This window comes from Sceloporus occidentalis, unplaced genomic scaffold (assembly GCF_023333645.1).
Source record: "Sceloporus occidentalis isolate IW3139 unplaced genomic scaffold, rSceOcc1.0.p SCAF_3, whole genome shotgun sequence".
In the NCBI taxonomy this organism is placed as follows: Eukaryota; Metazoa; Chordata; class Lepidosauria; order Squamata; family Phrynosomatidae; genus Sceloporus; species Sceloporus occidentalis.
Window position 1 is genome coordinate 47,090,423 of NW_028316983.1, and position 19,937 is coordinate 47,110,359.

The 19,937-nt window shown below is 40.6% G+C and overlaps 1 protein-coding gene across 6 annotated transcripts in view; it reads right to left on the minus strand.

The window, feature by feature from the left end:
• SYCP1 (synaptonemal complex protein 1) overlaps positions 1–18,311 on the minus strand; it is an 80,647-nt gene extending 62,336 nt beyond the window's left edge. Inside the window, exons 1-7 of one of the 6 annotated variants that reach the window (XM_089514336.1) lie at positions 18,291–18,311; positions 13,084–13,206; positions 10,764–10,842; positions 10,409–10,455; positions 7,451–7,615; positions 6,477–6,544; positions 5,692–5,765 (exon numbers count right to left, since the gene is read on the minus strand). In XM_089514336.1, coding sequence (XP_089370462.1) covers positions 5,692–5,765; positions 6,477–6,544; positions 7,451–7,615; positions 10,409–10,455; positions 10,764–10,842; positions 13,084–13,197 — 547 coding nt within the window. In that variant the 5' untranslated portion in view covers positions 13,198–13,206; positions 18,291–18,311. Of the gene's footprint in view, positions 1–5,691; positions 5,766–6,476; positions 6,545–7,450; positions 7,616–10,408; positions 10,456–10,763; positions 10,843–13,083; positions 13,207–13,685; positions 13,789–14,999; positions 15,090–15,799; positions 15,824–17,454; positions 17,638–18,290 lie in introns of those variants that run through there. The other 5 variants (XM_089514339.1, XM_089514337.1, XM_089514340.1 and 2 more) reach the window with 5 other exon arrangements.
• Between the last annotated feature and the right edge of the window lie 1,626 nt (positions 18,312–19,937).

Below are 19,937 nucleotides of genomic sequence, written 5' to 3' on the forward strand. Positions count from 1 at the left end.
GCCAGTATGAATTGTCTAGCATTTGGCAGTTGAGGCAGCACTTGCCTTCAGGGCTCAGTTTCTCATTGGCATTGTTCAAAGAGTGTGTCTTCGAGAGCTGCTTCTCAGGAAGAACCATGACATCATCAATCACAAGTTTCCCAGATTTCCTCTGTTGAAGAGGTGGTAGTCAGTGTTTCTTATCGACAGTCTGATGGGAATGTTTCCAATGGTGAAATCTTGGAATACTCACCTGTCCTGATGGTGACAGTCTCAGCCTCTCCTACTTAACAGGAGTTTTCCAAAGTACCGCCAGCCTCCAGACTGCTGCCAACCATACCATCTCCACCATGTCGGTGTTCATGTTGATTGTCTTCCTCCCAATCCCGTTGCAGATCAGCTTCAAAGTAATGTTCTGATGTCTTCAAGCTCCAGGTCTTGCTTCAGGGAGCACTGTTGATCTCAACACTCTAGACATTGAGGCCATTGGCCATACAGGCATTGTAGACACGGTGGTACTAGATGCTCCAGGTCAACTTTGACCAAATCTTGTTATTCCAGATACAGAGATTATTTGATCATCATTACTGCACAGCACACCATTCAGCATATGAGACATAGCATGGACAGTTTATTATCAGATATGACTTGTTTCTTGAGCTATTGAACATTTCACACTCTGTTACAGCATGAGTGCAGGATAACTGACCAGATGATGAGGATGCCAAAGTCACTGGATCTCTCTGTCATGCAACTACAGTTGCAGATTGACAACCCAGTGTTCCAATGCATTTACATTTCCATGCCCTTAGCATTGCCTATTACCTTGTCCAGGTCATCCATAAATCCTGGGTGACTCCCTTCTCCCTACTCTCTACATCTAAAAAGATCGAGAACCTCCACAGGGTTCAAATCCTGATATACCTTGGCTTGGTCAACATTCAACTCAGTCACCGAAGACATTGCTCAGGAATGAGCAATGTCTACAATGATTGAATTGGGCTTTGATGACAGGTGCCAAGGAGGAAAAGAAATTGTATTCAATTGGGTAGAAAGTTCTACTCCACAGTCATCCTCTGCAAGACCTCGAACTACCTCACCTGCATGGGTGCATTCTGGGTTTTCCCCTTTAGCTTCAGCATGACCTCCCTTGCACATTTTTATGAAGTCCATGGCAGTGGTGCACCTTTGGTGTGGCAGCAAGGTGTCATTCTGTATCATTACATAGATGATTTGCTCATTGTAGCCTCTTCTAGAAGATGAGTCCTGTCAGACATAGATACTGTTTTAGATATTCTCCAGTACCTGGCCCTCCTCCTGAATCGAGAGAAATCTCTTTTGTTGAGAAATCTCAACATATAAGATTCATCAGAGCAATCTTGGATTTGAAGACACAGGAAGCCTTCCTCCCAGATGATTGATTCACAGCTCATTGTTGGTCCATTCTTTAATGTCTCAAATACAGAAGGCTGAGAGCCAGACAAGTAGATGTGACACTGTGGTACTTGGTGTCTACATGTCAGTCACATGCCATGCCAGACTCTGAATGCAGCCGCTACTGGCCTTGTTCATCTCTCACTTTGATCTGCTGCAGGACTCTCATGTGAAGTGGCTGACCATCCCAACAGCTATCCAGTGATGCCTCCAATGGTGGTTGATAACATCCAGAGCGGCATGCCTTTTTTCTCTGTGCAGCCTCAAGCTCTTATCATAACATATATGTCAAAGACATCTTGGGGGCTCACCTCAATGAGTTCTTCATACAGGAACTTTGATCAAGAGAGGAAATGACCCTGCACATCAATACACTAGAACTATTGGTGGTGGAGAAGGTGTTCCACTCCTTTGAAATGCTCCTGCAGGGCAAGGTTAGTACAAGCGCTGACTGACAATATCACCATCCTGTACTATTTAAACAAACATGGAGGGACTTACACCATCACTCCGATGTAATGGTTCTGGCACTGGTGCATCAAGGGAGGCATCATGGTTATGGTCATGCACCTTCCTGGAGCAATGTCTTGGCAGACATGAGTGGAAGTTCAGTCCTGGAGTGCTGAGACTGATCTTCCATCACTGGGACATGCCAGCGCTGGACCTCTCCAGGCACAGTATAACATGTTGGTTATTACATATAAAGCCCTACATGGCTTGGGCCCAGCTTACCTGAGGGAACGCCTCCACCTATACAATACTTCCCGCACTCTCAGGTCCTCTGGGAAGAACCTATAGCAGTTAGAGAGAACTATACTGAAGACAACTTCCCAGAGAATGTTCTCTGTTGCCACTCCAAAAATCTGGAATGACCTGCTGGATGAGATCCACCATATAACATTTTTGGAGGCCTTTAAGAAGGCGATAAAAACGGATCTCTTTCAGCAGGCCTTCCCAAACTATCTCCTCAGAATTTTCACTCTCCATTTGTTTAGCTGTACCCACCGGTCGTTGATCTCGATCTATTTTATTAACCATTTTATTGGGAATTATTTATAATGGTATTTTAGGGTGGGAGGGAGATAGCGGAACTAGGATCTAATATGTCCTGTTATGTTTTTATCTACTGATATTCATGTTTGATTTTATTGTTCTTGTTTGCTGTTACCCGCTTCGATCAATACAGGGAGAGGCGGGATACAAATAAATATTATTATTATTATTATTATTATTATTATTATTATTAGATGTGAATGCTCAGTGTGGAGAGTACTGCTCCTGGACTCATCAGAGGAGAGCACATGGGCATGTTTCATTGGGGTGGTGACAGCCTGTATACCTTTCCTCTTCTCATGAGAGTGATTGCCAAGCTCCACTGAGATAATACCACATGTATCATGATTATACTGATGTGGTCTTGGCAGACATGGTTCAATCCTCTTCTCTGTCTTGAGTGGTCTACGGTCTACTTCCATGCAGACTGAATCTCCTCACCACGGAGCAGGAAGCCCCTTGTACTGATCTAGAACAAAGCAACTGGATCTTGACACCCTCAACCTCAGAGCCTGAAGGATTACTACTTCCTGTTGGTGTCTGAGATGTGACTGCCATCACCTATCATCCTTCCACCAGACTCTCAGGAAGTTCCAAGACTTTTTGGACCCTCTCAGGGTCTTTTCTCCTGAGGATAACACAGATCATGTACTGGACCTTCTGCTCATCCTGTTGACCAGGGGTTTGTCACTGTCTTTGATCCATTGTTACCTTGTTAAATGCTGCGAATTTTCAACTTCTTGGAAAATCTTCCTGCTTCCTTGATGAAGAGGTTTCTGAAGGGCTAGAAGAATCTCCACTCTCTAATCCTGGGCCCAACTCTCAGGTGGAGCCTGGAGGTTGTCCTGTGACAAGTCTGTGGGAAGGCCTGTGAACCCATGGCTACCTACCATCTCTGGCTGTTGTTCCTGGTTGCACTTGTGACCACCAGATGAGCTGGTGAGCTCTCTGCTCTCTGGGTGGACCATCTGTACCCAAATTTACATCCTAATTGAGTCGTCCTTAGACCCAACCTTACCTTCTTACCGAAGGTGGTGTTCACTTTCAATATCTACCAGGACATTGTTCTTCCTCCTTTCCTGCCAAATCCCAATGTGGACTTTGATAGATATTGGCATTGTCTTGACATGCAGAAGGCCCTGGCCATCTGTGTTGACAGGAATGTGGCCTTTCGGGATTTACAAAGATTCTTCATCTCTTACTCCTCAACAAAGAAAGGACTGCCCTCTATGGGTGAGAAGCATTACTCTTATGTTTCATGTTTGATGTCATGCATTTCACTTAATGTTCCATAATTTTTTCATTTGTTTACAACAAAATTCTTGCCTCCTACTTACTCAACAAAGAAAGGACTGCCTATTTCATGACTGTGCTTCACAAAGTGGGTGACATCAACCATCCATCTTCTGCATCACTGGCTTGAAAGGATCCTCAGGCTCTAATCTGAACCTATTCCACATAGGCTGTTGCTGCATCTTCAGCTTCCCAGACTCATGTGCCACTTCAGGACATTTGTTGTGCAGCTACCTGGTCACATCCCATAACCTTCATAACTCACTGCAAAGTGGGCTTAAACTTCCATGCTGATAGTCCTTGTCATGGCCAGCCACAAGGAGGACTTGGAGGATGACAAGGAGGACTCAACTCCTCAGGTGCAGGAGGAACCTGAGGCTGTGCCAGGCCCCAGTTCTGCCCTGGCAGATCCCAGCTCTGCTCTCCCAGCCCCAGTGGATTTGGCTGAGACAGACCCTAGCTCTGTGGGATCTTCTCCAGTTAAGCCTGGGGCTCATCAGCCCAGTCTTGTCCCAGTAGAAGTGCCAGACTTGGGAGATATAGAGCAGCAGAGCATTGAGGTTCCTACCTTTAGCCAGAAAAGATCAGAAAGGGCATGCCTTCGGCGTGCCAAGAGACTTGCTGAGAAATGCTCATTAGGCAATCAGCAGCTGTGATAAGGGAGCTAGATATAAGACACCTGGCAGACACTGAGCTCTCTTGTAATTTGTTCTTATTAAGCGAATGCTGCTGGATCTGACTCCTTGCCTCCTAGACCTTTGACTGCCTTGGAATCCTTGACTTCGGACTGGACTCGCTGACCAACCCTCTGGTATGCTTGACCTCGGACTGGACTGCTAGTATTGCTCTCTGTAATCCTGAACTTTGGACTGGCTTGTGGCTTACTCTCTTCAGACTTCGTTTGGCATTGTTGCTGGAGGAACTGCTTCTTGGCAGCTCAGCGTGTTTACCTTTTGCCGAGCAGGCTCTTATCAGCCATGTGAGTGTTTGTTGGCAGCATTCCTGGACAGTCTTTTTGGGAGAGTTGATAAACTTCATTCCAGTTCATCTTGAGTGTATCTTTAAAGTTTGACTTCTGTGTTGTATTTTGATGTTTCGGGTTCCACCCCTTGAAACTGCTCCTGTACCATTATTGCCCTCCATGGGTGGGAGGCATTACTCTTATGTTTCATGTTTGATGTCATGCATTTCACTTAACATTCCATATTTTTTTCATTTGTTTACAACAAAATTCTTGCCTACTACTTATGTAATTTGCTTGTCTCCCATTTATGTAAGACACAGAGACCACAAAAAAGGAAGACAGGTTGCACACCTGTAACTGAAGTTCTTCAAACGGTCACCTGTGAACTCACACAACCCTGCCCATCCTCTTCTTGTCATGTCTTGCAGGTCCTATAAATTGTTGGATCAGTGCCCATGGAACTGGTGATTTTGGGAGGAAGCCCTTTACACAGGGTTGCTGAAGATGGGCAGAGTTATTGTCAAAACACTTCTATACCATTCTAGATTGAATGTTCTGAACAACGCACTGTGCAGGATAACCCACTTGAATGAGTTTGCAGATGAGTACTGAAAGAATTACTCTTACAGCTATGCAACCTATCTTTCTGCAGATGTAGCTAATTAGCTTGTGTAAAATATCAGCAATGCCCCACTACCTATATTGACAGGAGCAAAAGAACATTTTATCGTTTAAACTTTAAAAATCAAAACCTTAAAGTCTTTCCTATTGGGCTACAAGGAGAGTAATTCCTGGAGAAATGAGTAGCAACATACTGTATATGGAGATGTTATAAAACATCCTATAAAGATCCCACTACACTGTCTACACTCTATTTTCCTTACAAAAATAGATAACAATGATGCCATTATAAAAACAATAACAACAACAATGCTGAAATACATAAACACTGATTAAAAGATATTTACATTTGTTGGACTTCTCCACTGATTGCATAAACTTTTCTTTGAGCAAGTCACACAAATGTCTTGTAGTATTGTTTCTGGAGGAGAAATAAATTATATTACTAGTTTGATAGGTATTCATCATGCCTTACAAAGACAATTAATCTGTATTTGAAATTCTGTAAAAGCAGGTATTGCAGCTGATTCCTATAATAATGAGAAATCTACAGCATAAAGTCAAGTCTCTCACCTTCTAGCCCCTAATGGTACAGAAAATATTAAAACTACTGTATAACACAAAATGATAGCTAAACCCCATTGTTCATTAAATTCATTATTCATAAATTCAGTGATTGGATGAAGCCCACTTTTTGTGGATTCCTCCCTTATCGATACCTAAGATAGAGTTCATCTCAAGAACACAGTAATTATGTAGTAGCTTTTGTAAAACTGTTTTCCAGAATTGATTATTGCTCATTTCCATGTAATGCAATGCTGGAAGACATTCATCTGACAAAGTAGCAATTTAGAGTGTGAAGTAGCAATTTAGTTACAATACCTTAACTTAGTACAATTTACTCACTTGTGTATTAATTGATGGCCTACCAAATTCTTTATTGTGCACACAGAAGTGTAGATGTTCCACATGGGAGATACTAAAGTTTTCAGAACAATTTATTCTGTGAGGTTTTCAAGGCTTTGATAGTGCTAATATCAAACCTCCAGATTTCAGGACCATAAAGCATTTGAGCAATCACTTACCTATAAAAGTATACATTATATACATTGTTCTGCTACTGTTTACTTACTCTTTTAAAAGATCTTTATTTTCATGTATTTCGTCTTCTAGTTTTAGGCTTAGCTTTTCATTTTCAAACTAAATTTATAAAACACAAATATAAAAAAAATTCTGGCTGAACAATTTATCTGAAATGTACAAATATGCCATTTTTTCATCATATGTTTATTGCACTTTAGAACTGGATGATAAAAATTATTTATATCTTTATATCTCCTCAGCATAGCTGGCCATGCCATGATCCTAAGGCAGCCTCCTGAGCATTTCCACTTCACAGTGTCCCCTGATTGGAGCTCCACATCTGGAATCAGTACAGTATCTCTTTCTGCAACCCTGCAAGTCACTATTTGCTACCACCTTTCATTTTGTTAGTTGTTGAATATGTGTATGAGTGAGTGTGTCTGCGTGGATGGTGATGTCCATTGACTCATAATTTAAAATATTTTTGAAATTGCCCTCTGGAGTTTTGTTCCTCAGAACTGGTATACACAGACTTGATTCCCGGTTTGAGTTGCCTAAAGCCTCTCAGTTGCTGTTATTTCAGCTAAAAAAATTCCCCAACTGAATATTAATTGTGGCTGTTCTCCCGGGACCCTGGCATTTTGAGTAACATATGTTATACCACTTTCATCCGACAGTTCATATTCATCAATGGATAAAATGCAGTAATTAGAATACTGTTGGGAATTAGAGGTTTGTGTCCATCTTTCATACTCTCACCCTGGCCCTCGTTTCACTTAAGTGCAAGTTACTCCAAATTCAAAAAAACTGATCCCAAATGAGTGTGAAGGCTCGAGGGGAATTAACAAAGAGCATATCGTATTCTCAGTCATGACTAATACAACAAAGAAATGATTCAGTAGGCTCTACTGAGCCCCTTATTTCCAGGCATCACTGCCAAATTAGAAAGGATGATACAAAAATAAAGACTTAAATTTCAGGTATTTTAAAAAATACACATTTCAAAATGTTGTAAATACTTACCTGTAACTCCTGGATGGCTTTGCGTAAGGCTTCTATAATCTTTCTGTTTTCTTGAAATTTTCTTTCCTTTTCCTTGAGTTCATATTCTACAGTGATTTTCCATCTCTTTATCTTTTCAGCTTCTTTGTAAAGTCTTGAATAAAGCTCATTTACTGTCTCCATGTTCTAATAAAGCAGTTGCAATAACTTATTCTGAAATGCTATTTACTTTAACTTTTAGATATCAATTTATTTCACCAAAAAGTATTTCAGTTAATAAAAGTTTTTAGTAAGTAAATAAGTGTGGCGCATTACAGACGGCCCAGAAGGGGCAGTCTTGCGCAGCTGCTGGTTGCTGTGTCTGGGAACTGCAGCATCCAAACCGCGCGGTTCCCGGACGCAGCAAAGAAGGAGTGCAAAAACTGCACTCCTTCCTCGGCCCCAGAAGAGATGCCGCGAGGCGCTAGTCACGCACTCGCGACACCACTTCTGCCGCACAATGTGCGGACGCAGAGCATCTGCTATATCAAAATGGCGGCGGGCGTGTGGAACGGCCGCCGCTATTTTGACGTAGTCATTACGCACGAGGGGCAAGGCGCATCAGGAAGCACCGCCCTTCGCGCATAATGACGGCGCGATGACGGCGCCTCATGGGCCCATCCGTAACGCGCCCATCTGTAACGCGCCTAAGTTTTTATCTAATGTCAGGCATGGGCAAACTGCAGCCCACAGGCTACATGCAGCCACTGGAAAACCTCAGAAGGGGTCCTTGGGACACCCCCAGAAGCTTTCTTGAACCCCCAGCCCCACACAAAAAAAATAAAAAAGAAATTGAGGGGGGGGATTTTCAGACAATTTTTTGTCCCCAAACAAACCAAATCTGCCTAAAATACTGTGCTGGTCTAGACCATAATAAAGTTGCATTTGAACTGTCTAAAAATACGTTTTTCCTTCCCCTAGCCCTTCAAAGCCCCCCAAATCCTCCCAAAACACAGACATACACACACAAAGATGGAAAAAAATAGGCAGAGAATTCACAAAAATGATGGCCAGAGTGACATCACATCACTTCAGGTGTGCAGAAACTTGCTGGTGTGGCCCACCGGACAGGGAGGTAAAATGGCCCCGTATCTGTGGAATGCAAGGGGGCCACATCAGCCCCCAAGGAGACCTTGGAGGATCATACCCTCCTGCCAGACCAACTTTTGCATACACAAAAATCCAACAGTCATTTTTGCTCCAAATGGCTTCTATAGGACAAGGGGGCATTTCCTCTATGTTTTGGGGCCTTCCTAGGTGAGGTCTTTTAAAAGAAAAAAACACAGAAAGTTAAAGCCATTTCCTGTTTCAAAAATTGCCTCTCTTGAGCCTACATGGGCCCTGGGTGGGACTAAAATGTGAGGGAAATATTTCCCACAACTCCTAGTGGGTTTTTTGGAAAATGTTGCAATTTTTTGTACAAATGTTGTTTGTCCCATGGGAGTCACAGGGGTCTCCAAAGGTGGTGGAAATGCCCTCCACAACTGATAGAGGACATTAGAGAGTATTTTGTGGGAAAATGCAAACAAAAGTGAATTGCATGTGGCACACAGACTGCACTTTGCACACCTCTTGTATACCAAGGAGAGTATGAAATATACAAAGAATATGTATTGAAATGTCAATGGATGTTGTATTATTTTAAAGTGTATGGTTTTAAAGTGCTTTGTCTTTATTAATTCTATTCTGTTTTTAAACAAATGATCTGTTTTAATATTGTAATATTTTAATTCTATTTTAATTGTTACTTTTTCTAAGTTTTTAATTGTTCTCTGTTTTTAGATTGTAACCCACTTTGAGTCCCAATTTTAGGCAAAAAGTGGGGAAACAATGAAATATAATAATAATAATAATAATAATAATGGCAAGCCTAATGAGGTTATAAAATATATCAATTGAAAGAAAACTTTCACACATGGCAGAAAAAAGCACAACTGCAAAAGTTACTTTTAAAAAGAATGACAATAATAACATGATAAAGCCATCCCTAGTTGAGCAAGGTTAATAATTATTTTCCTTAGCTGATTATCAATATTCATGCTCTTGGGGGAATGTATTTATTGAGAGAATGAGTTTGAGCCCTCACCCTTTCCAAATGTTGCTCTTGCAGACCTAGAATTCTCAGGAATATAAAACTCTTCACCCCAGACAAAAGCAGCACAATGTCAGAATCTGATGAAGAAACTGGGCGTACTATTAGCCATCAGGTTTGGAAATGCTTGAAGAGATGAGGTAGGTATGAATCTACCTGAAGAAACATGCAAGAAATGATTCTTCAGGGTAGGGGCCTTCTCCAAAGCAAACATTCTCTTCGAGTCAAACTCTTTTCTCCCAGGGGGACAATGCTGGAATCCCTGCACCTGAGCTTGGAATGCAGCTTAGGCAAAGCAGCCATGTCTTAGCCCATTTGAGACACTGAGCCTCAGACTGTGACAATGGTTCCTTAATTCTTGTTAATTTTTTTGAACTTGACTGTATTACCATCATACCACCAAAAACTCACCCTATCTTTTTTGACTTTGGAAACTACAGTCCAAAAGACACTGCAGAAATAATCCAGTTTGAGACGGATTCAACTGTTCTGGCTCAGTGCTAGGGAATCCTGGGAATTGTAGTTTCTTGGGGCATCAGAGCTCTCTAACAGAGAAGGCTAAATATCTCACAAACACTACACTTCCCAGTGTTCCCCAGCATTGAGCCAGGGCAGTTAAAGCAGTCTCAAACTAGATTATTTCTGCAGTGTGTTTTGGACCTTAGTTTAGGACAATTGACAAACTTCTCCCAGAACCTGATAGCAGGACTAGGAAAAATTTTCTTAATGCTTAGAAAAACTGTCAGAATGAAAAAATTAGAGGTGAATCTAGTGTAACTTAAATATATTCATATAATGCTAATAATAAATTACTGGGATATGTTAGATGAGCTATATATGTAACTGACCTCTTGATCAATCTCAGGCACAAGTTTTATTTTCTGTGAAACTGGTCCTGGAAAACATAACATTTCAAGTTGCTTATTTCAATATAAAAGTATTAAACTAATATATAACTAATAAGGAAGCATGCATTATAACACAAAAAAGTGAATAACAGTATTATTATGTTTATAATGTTTTATTGCTATGCACATATACATTCAAGTATTATACATCACAAATAATATATTGGATTCTTATTTATCAAATAGACAGTAGAAGATGCCTTTAAAAAAAAAAAAGCAATTCAATTTAAAATCCTGCAGAAGTCCTGAACAGTGACTTTTAACCATTTATTGTAATTCATTGTTTTATTCCTACCTGTGGCATCTATATGTTTTGAAGCACTATTCATCCCAAATGGCAAGTTATAATCATCTTTCGTGTTCTTGTTAAAATTCTGGGAGAGGAATTAAACAATGATATAAAAATATGAACAAATTGTAATGTGAATGTACATTCATACATAAATTTCCAACATATTAGTCAGAAATGTACAATGGTGAAATTATTTGGACTTACTATGTATTTCAAATATCTGCACATGGTTATTCTGCCCACAGGAGCCCACAATGTGCATTGTTGTTGTTATGTAAAAACAAATTCAAGCAAGAACAGTAGGTTGAAGACCGGTGATATGTTAACTGCCATCATGTCGACTTCGACTTATGAACAAGAGACCTATAAGTCACTTTATCATCTTGCAGACTCTGGAATATTGTCTTCCTCTTTTCCTACTGCCTTCTACCATTATTGTCTTTTCTAGTGAGTCATGTTTTCTCATGGTATGGTGAAAGTACAACATCCTCAGTTTACTCATCTTGACCTCTAGGGAGAGTTCAGGTTTGGTGTGCTCTAGAACCCATTTATTTGTCTTTAGCAGTCAGTGGTATCTGTAGAACTCTTCTCCAGTACCACGTTTCAAATGAGTTGATTTTCATTCTATCAGCCTTCTTTACTGCCCAGCTTTTACAACCATATGGGACATGGGAAATAGAAATAGGAAATACCATGGCACACACAATCCTAATTTTAGTATTCAGTTACAGTACATATCTTCACATTTCAGAATTTTGTCTAGTTTTTTCTCAGGTTCAATACACACTGCAGAAATAATACAGTTTAAGATTGCTTTAACTGCCCTGGCTCAATGCTAGGGATTTCTGGGAACTGTAGTTTTTGTAAGACATTTAGCCTTCTCTGTTCTTGATCAATTGTACAATTTGATCATTATTTTGTTTTCTTAATGTTCAACTGTAAAACTGGCTTTGGACTGTCTTCTGCTGTAGTCGATAGGGCCAAATCCTGAGCCTTGTTGAGGCGAAACCGATAGGCATGAAGGAGTGGCCTCTGCTTGCTCTACCCACAACCAAGCCCCGATCCACACAGGACCACGACAACCAGATGCCGCGATCCGAAAGTCAGCCAATGCTGCTGACCCAAACAGGTTAACAGCTAGGAGTGGCTTTTCACCTCTCTTTTTTTTTACTGGCTTTGGGCCTCCACAGAAACTGCTCCTTTTGGCCCATCTGCTTCAGGCTTTCCTTGATTTTCTTCAGTATCTGTTCCAAGTCTTTACCATTTTTTGCTAGTAGTATGGTGTCATCTGCATATCTTAAATTGTTGATGTTCCTTCTTCCAATTTTCATGCCTCCTTTCTCTGAATGTAATCCTATTTTACTTAGTCCCCGTGCCAGCACTGAATGTACCAGTTGTGGCTTGATAAAAGCAGCTACATCAGGAAATCCTCTTCAAATGTAGGTACAAAATGAGGACCTTTGGTATGCTCAGCATGCCTGACAGTACAAAAACCAATGCATGTAACTACTGAGTTTTAGGTAGTGTCTTTCAGTTGAACTAACAGTTTCAAACACCCAGACTCCTTTTCAGATGACAGATTGGATGAAATATGATTTTAAGTACTATTTGCACATAAAAATTAAAAAGTCAGTAAATCAATTAGTTTATAACTACAGTAAACACAAACATAAACAGCAAAACTGAGAGATTTGGGACTGTCAACAAAGATTATGACATATAAACTTATATCTGAAACAATGTTATTTTAAATATTTTAATATTAAATAATATTTTTTAATATTTGTTAAATCTATGAAGAGAGATTTTAACTTGGAGCCAAATAAAAGGAACATTCTGTGGAAGAGAATTCTAAAGTCAGGATGCCCTCAAAGAGAAAGTCCTCTCTTTTGCAGATGAAAAATGTGCTTCACTAATGGAAAGCACACCAAAAAAATTACTTCTTTTGAAGATCTTAATGCATGGTGATGTTAATATTGAAGAAGGTGCTTCTGCAGACACTGGGGCCTTAAACTGTCTAGGGGCTTTAAAGGTAAGAACAAAAGCTAGTGTCCTCAGCATATTGAGTGATACTCTTCCACTGAAATAAATTGAGAAACACTAGATATGAAACAGTGACATACACTCTAAGCAACTGAACACAGAGAGAACTAGGAAAAACAACAAAAAATAGAAGCTACTAAATCAGATCCAGCATTCATGTAACTCAGATTATAATTTGGATATAAAATAAGTTTTTATTTCAGACTGAAAGCTATATGAAGCTGTGTTTTGAATAAACAATTAAAGATTCGCTACATTTTTAAAAACGTTTTTCCTTTACCTGATAGAATTCTTCATCTCGTGTATGCGTTTGTGGTTTGACTGCAGATACCTGGGCATTATTCAGTTTTGGTGGTACAAACAATTTAAATTTGAACAATTTATCCTGTTCCATCTTCTCAATCTAAAAAAACCCCAGAAGAATCAACATTTCAATAACAGTGGAAACATTGTATCCTTGATTAAACATATGCAAATACTGTATTGTACTGTGTCTTTTCAGATTCTTCAGACTAATGTAATTACTTATCTCAATAGTCCTTAAAGTAGCCCTATAACATATGATAGTGTTAGTATCACCACGCATCAAATATGAAAGTGACGAGAAAATTGAATCGCCTAAGGTAAGCAGAATAACAAAAAGGAGCCATTTTCAAAGAGGCATCTAATGTAGAAAAATGAATCGAATAAAGTGAAACTTTTTAAATTAATAGATTTATTATAGTGTGAGCTTTTTTGAACACACGGCCCTCTTCCTCAGAAATATGTAATATAGTCTTGAGGCTACAGTTTGGGTGCGCAGGTGTACTTCAAATATTTGGAAACACACCTTTAATGGTAATATTAATGGCAATACCCATGATTTGGGTCCAGGTTACCTACAGGATTGCCTTCTCCTTTACAATCCATCCTGTACATTCAGCTCCTCAGGGAAATGTTTACTCCAACCAGCCAGATTAGACTGGAAACGGTTTCCCAGAGGACTTTTTCATCTGCTTTGGAATAACCTGCCAGTAGAGATATGAAATCTGGAAAAAGATGACAGCATTTAAAGACGTATCTCTTACGGCAGGCCCATCCAGTCAATTTTAAATCATGACTTTTTAATCTGTTTATGAACTCTTGTGACTATATTTTAATGATTTTATAGTATTGTATTTTAACTGCAGGTTTATGTGTTTTTAATTGTGTTTTGTATTTTAACATGATGGACCCTGCCTTGAGCCAAGACAAGAAAGAAAGAAAATGTATTATCATTATCATTGCCTCAGAAATGCTGCCATGTTTAAGGGGCCTCAAGCATTATTCCTGTCATGGTTTTGTTTCGCTTTATGTAAACAGCTTGGCTGTTTAGACAGTAGACAGCAACAGTAGCAACAACCCTCTGATTTACTGGCTACATTGTTGTTGTTTTTAATTGACTAGAAAAAATGGATTGAGAGGAAGAGAAAGTGACTAGGAGTTAGCTTCTGAGTTTTGTTAGAAGAAAATACTTCCACATGTTTGTATTCTGAAAGGAAGTTTTTGTGGCAGAGCAGGATATGTCCTGGACTATATCTCCCATCATCCCCAGTCAGTATAGTTTGTGCTAGCTAGAAATGATAGGAGCTGTGGTCCAAAACATCTAGTGGAGCTGTCAGGTTGAAGGCTGTTTGCATCTAGTCTGTTTTAAAGTCTCAGATGTTGTTCCTATTCTTGCAATTTATATATGTTTAAAATTATCCAAACTGGGGAGCTGGTATAAAAAATTTCTGATTGTATTTGGAGATGACAGATGACTGGCTACATTGTTGCCTACTTGTGTTATCAAGAGAAAATGCTTCTGGTGGATGGTTAAAGGTGCAGCCATGCCCCATTGTAAATTAAGGAGTATATCATACCAGCCTGTTCTCCCACCACACTAGTTTAAGAGTGAAAGCTTACTCTCAATTTGGCATCATTTCCTATCACACTTTTTCCACAGAGAGTGCTTTGGCGATCATATTTGCATGATCTGTTTTCCATGCTGCCAAATGCTGCCTTCCAGGAGGAAAGGGGAACAGAGGAGGGCAACCAAAATGGTGAAAGGTCTCGAAACCATGCCCTATGAGGAGTGACTTAGGGAGCTGGGCATGTTTAGACTGGAGAAAGTTAAGAGGTAATATAAAACTGGTCATTGCCCACATACACCACTTTTTTCTCTCCCAGCTCACAAACCTTGTCTTTCTGACTCTCAATTTCCTGCAGATTTCAAACCAAATTTATTCGCAACAGGAAGCAATAATGAAAAGAAAAACAAATGATGCCAGAAGTTTCCCTCTTAATCAAGTAGAGGTGATATGATAACACTGTTTAAATATTTGAAGGGGTGTCATATTGTGGAGGGAGCAAGCTTGTTTTCTGCTGCTCCAGAGAACAGGAACCACAGCAATGCATGCAAGCTACAGGTAAAGAGATTCCACCTAATCATTAGGAAAAATTTCCTGACAGTAAGAGGCTTGACAGTAGAATGCACTTCCTCAGAGTGTGGTGGAGCCTCCTCCTTTGGAGGTCTTTAAAGAGAGGCTGGATGGCTATCTCTTAGGGGCGCTTTGATTGAGAGTTCCTGCATGGCAGAATGGGGTTGGACTGGATGGCCCTTGGGGTCTCTTCCAACTCAAATTCTATGATTCTAAGCAACCATGGCTGCCAACCACCTCATAAAGCCAGCTGCTGTGCGAATGTACAAATGGCTTTGGGGAAATGTTGGCAACTGCAATTTCTTTAAGGGGGAGAGGAGAAGCCACCCACATTACACAACTGCCTAAGATGTGGAAATGCAGTGGAAGAGACCTGTTACACAAAGGCTGCCTGTAAGGCAATAGCAGTGAGATTGAGAGTCTATTGATTGCAGCACTCCATTTAATGTGGGCAAAGCTGCAATCCAACAATTTGGATCAATTTCTGGATCTATATAAACAGGATTGTGCTTCAAGCAGGTGTAAATGAAAGAAGTGTATATGTTCTCGTCTGATCACCTTAGTCTTCACTGTCTGTTTTCTTCCTTATATTGTTATCTAGACTGTAAAACTCACAGGTCAAGGACCCTAAATCACCATGTACTAGCATGGCACGAAGTATATAAACAAATAAAAATCAGTTGTTTTCACTATCCAACTGATTTCAGAGGGGAATTTTATCACACTATTGCCCTACTTATTCGCTGAATTTTAAACTGGCTTCAAATAAGGTTGTCCTCCATAACATGCCCTTGTTTTCCCATAACTTCTTCAACCTTTTCCTTATTGTGCATAATACATTTTAAAAAGCTCTCTTGCTGAGGTTTAGACAAGCAAATTAATAATGGGAAATACAAAGCTGTCTCATGTTTGGAAAACCCAGTCCGTACCTTCATATTTAAATGTGTACACTGTCTATCGTGATCGGGATGTAAAAAGTACATTTTATAAGTTCGTTCTTGCCTTCATCAATAATGTTCACACATTGTTTTAGATTAAAAGACCTTAAGAGTGTTTCCAGACAGAGGGGCTTCTCAAGGCAGAAATTAGAAGGAACAGTGCAATTCCATTGAAAAAAAACGTGTGAACATTATTGATGAAGGCAAGAACCAATTTATAAAATGTACTTTTTATATCCGGATCCCAACGATAGACAATGTACATGTTTAAATATGAAAGTATGGACTAGTTTTTCCACAGGTGACACTGCCTTGCATTTCCTATTATTAATTCACTCATCTAAACCTCAGCAAGAGAGCCAGTGTGCTGTAGTGGTTTGAGTGCTGGACAAGGACTCAGAGACCAGGGTTCAAATCCTGGCTCAGCCATAAAACTCACTGGGTGACCTTGGGCAAGTCACACTGTCTGAGCCTCAGAGGATGGCAATGATGGCAAATCCCCTCTGAGGAGAATTGCCAAGAAAAAAAACTGTGATAGGCGAACACCTTGGGGTCGCCATGAGTGAAGACACACAACAATAAAACCTCAGCAGCTGGCTGACATGTTTCAGTTATTCTTGCCACACAACAGTGTTCACACAGCACAAGAGCGCTCTCAATTAGCCTTTTAGCGTTGTTGTTGTGTGCCTTTGAGTCGTTTACGACTAACAGGGTTTTCTTGGCAAGTTTCCTCAGAGATTACGCCATTTCCGTCCTCTGAGGCTGAGAGAGTGTGGCTCAGCCAAGCAGGGATTCGAACCCTGGCCCCTCCAGAGTCATGCTCAAATCACCACACCATTAATAAACCAGACTGCCTAGTTCGTGTTTTGTTGAGTGTCAGAAACAGCCCAAGAGCAATCCAGACTGGAGAAATAACTTGGTTTGGCCCTGCTTTAAGTCTTTTCTGGCTCAAGACTATGGAATTCTGGGAGTTGGAGTTTGTTGTGGGGCCCAGACAACAAACTCCAGCTCCCAGAATTCCATAGCCTTGAGCCAGAAAAGACTTAAAGCGGGGCCAAACTAGGTTATTTCACCAGTGTGGACGAAGCAGTGAGCCTTTTAACGGCTAGACTGCATACTTCGTGTGTTACTGAGTGAACTGTGTCAGCGCCACTTTTACATGAGAGACGGGGAAAAATGGTTATAAAAGCCTGTTCAAAGGACTCAAAGGAAACCTCCAAAGAGCACTGTAATATATCTAACAAAAGATATGCTGAGAAACTTAAGGGAAGAGACCTGTCCCCAAGCGCGCTTTCTCTCTGTGTTATGATTATTATTACTTGAGGCGCGCGACGGCCTCGAGAAGGGGGAAAAAGAGCGGGAAAAGAGGACGGTTGTGTGCCGTGCGCAAAAGGGCGCGAGCTTGCCGGGCGGCCGTTTAACGGACTTTCATGCTCTCAACCGAATTCAACTTTAGCCTGGTCTTCTGTGAGCGCATGCGCGCGCGAGCGAGCGAGCGGGAGGGACTTCCCCCCTCCCTTCCCTTGCGCTCCCCGCGTCTAAACAAATGGCTGTACTTGCACTGGAGCATACTTCCCATAGGAAATCATTGAGGAACACTTCCCATAGAAATCATGGGGAATATGTGCCCATAGAGAATCATTGGAGAATACTTCCCCATAGCAACTATTCTCCAATGATTCCCTATGATCAAGTATGGTTTCTCTATGGGCGAGTACTGTCATTTGTTTTAGTACGTCCCCCTCACAACAGATATTCTTAACCCTTGCATTCCTTACACCGAATAAATTACTCCTTTCCTGCCACCTTGCCCTAAGCACCCAAGGCTGCATCTGCACTGCAGAAATAATCCAGTTTGACACCACTTTGAACTGCCATGGCTCACAGCTATAGAATCCTGGGAATTGTAGTTCTGTGAGACATTTAGTCTTCTCTCTGGTGACACAAAGAACTGCAGTTCCTAGAATTCCATAGCATTGAGCCTCAGCAGTTAAAGCGGTGTCAAACTGAATAATTTCTGCAGTATGGATGTAGCCAGAGTGCCACAGAATCACCACTGAGACCAGTGATTCCCACCCTTTGGTCCTTCAGTTGCTTTGAACCCACATTACCCAAAGGCTTAGTCCCAGGTGGTCAGATGTCATAACTGCAAAAGAGGGCAAAGCACTGCAAAATGTAGGACATTAAAGGAAAATGTAGGAAAGTGGACCCCAATCTGTGCTGAGGCTTCTGGGAGCTGAAGTCCAAAATTCTCTTAAAGGGCACGGTTTGTGGACTACTGGTGTAGGACATTGTAGCGTAAAAGCTAAAACACTAACATATATTCATGCTTCTTAGTGATGCTCAAAATGGAGGACATGTAGGGCATGTTCTGGAAAAGGAGGACCTCCGGTCACCCTGCCTTAGTCAAAAAAAGTCCAGATATCTGGAGGAACAAAGTTTGAGACCACGGTCCTAAGCAGGAATTGCCTTCTCTTAAGAACCAACATTGAAAGTCAGATAAAGAAAATGGTCTCCTAAAGCTGGGAAAGACGAGATCTTGTGTGTATCTATTGAGGTGAAACAATGGCCTAAATTGTTAAAATGTACATTTTAACATTTACAAAAATATTTTAACAAATTTGGATTGTTAAAAGGTATCATGATTTATGTGCTGTATGTTTTATAGGAACGGGCTGCTCATTAAAATAAGGAAAATTGTTATTAAGCTTAGATTTCCGAATGACTAAAGCATAAATTAAGGGAAAGGGAGTTACAATATAGTATTACAGGGAAGAGGGATAATAACAGGTTAGGTGGAAAAAATAGTTCATATAGAAGTAGGGGAGCGGGAATCAGAATACAGGAAGTGGAGTTCGGATGGATTAGTATGATGTGTTTCATTTCTTGTCTTATTATCTTTTAAAAATAATAAAAATATATTTTAAAAAATAAAAAAAAATGGATTGTTAAAATATATAGGTCAGGATCATCAAAACCCCGACCATGGGAGTAAAACTACACATGATCTCAAAGATCCATGAATGGACTAATACCCCAGAGGACAGGATCAAAATTCAAAATGATCTGATTAGATTAGAAAGCTGGGCCAAAGCTAATAAAATGAAATTCAACACAGAGAAATGTAAGGTACACATGCATAGATACAGGATGGGAGACACCTGACTGAACAAAACTATGTGTGAAGGGTATCTGGGACTCCAAGTAGACCACAAGTTGAACATGAGTCAACAGTGTGATGCGGCAGCTAAAAAGGCCAATGCTATTTTAGGCTGCATCAATAGAAGTATAGTGTCTAGATTAAGGGAAGTAATAGTGCCACTTTATTCTGCTTTGGTCAGGCCCCACCTGGAATATTGTGTCCAGTTCTGGGCACCACAATTTAAAAAGGATGTTGAAAAACTGGAGCATGTCCAAAGGAGGGCGACAAAAATGGTGAAGGGTCTGGAAACCATGCCCTATGAGGAACGACTTAGGGAGCTGTGGATGTTTAGCCTGGAGAAGAGAAGGTTAAGGGTATGATAGCCCTGTTTAAATATTTGAAGGGATGTCATATTGAGGAGGGAGCAAGATTGTTTTTTGCTGCTCCAGAGAACAGGACCCAGAACAATGGATGCAAGCTCCAGGAAAAGAGATTCCAGCTCAACATTAGGAGGAACTTCCTGACAGTAAGGGCTGTTCAGCAGTGGAACACACTCTCTCAGAGAATGGAGGACTCTCTTTCCCTGCAGGTCTTTAAACAGAAGCTGGATGGTCAT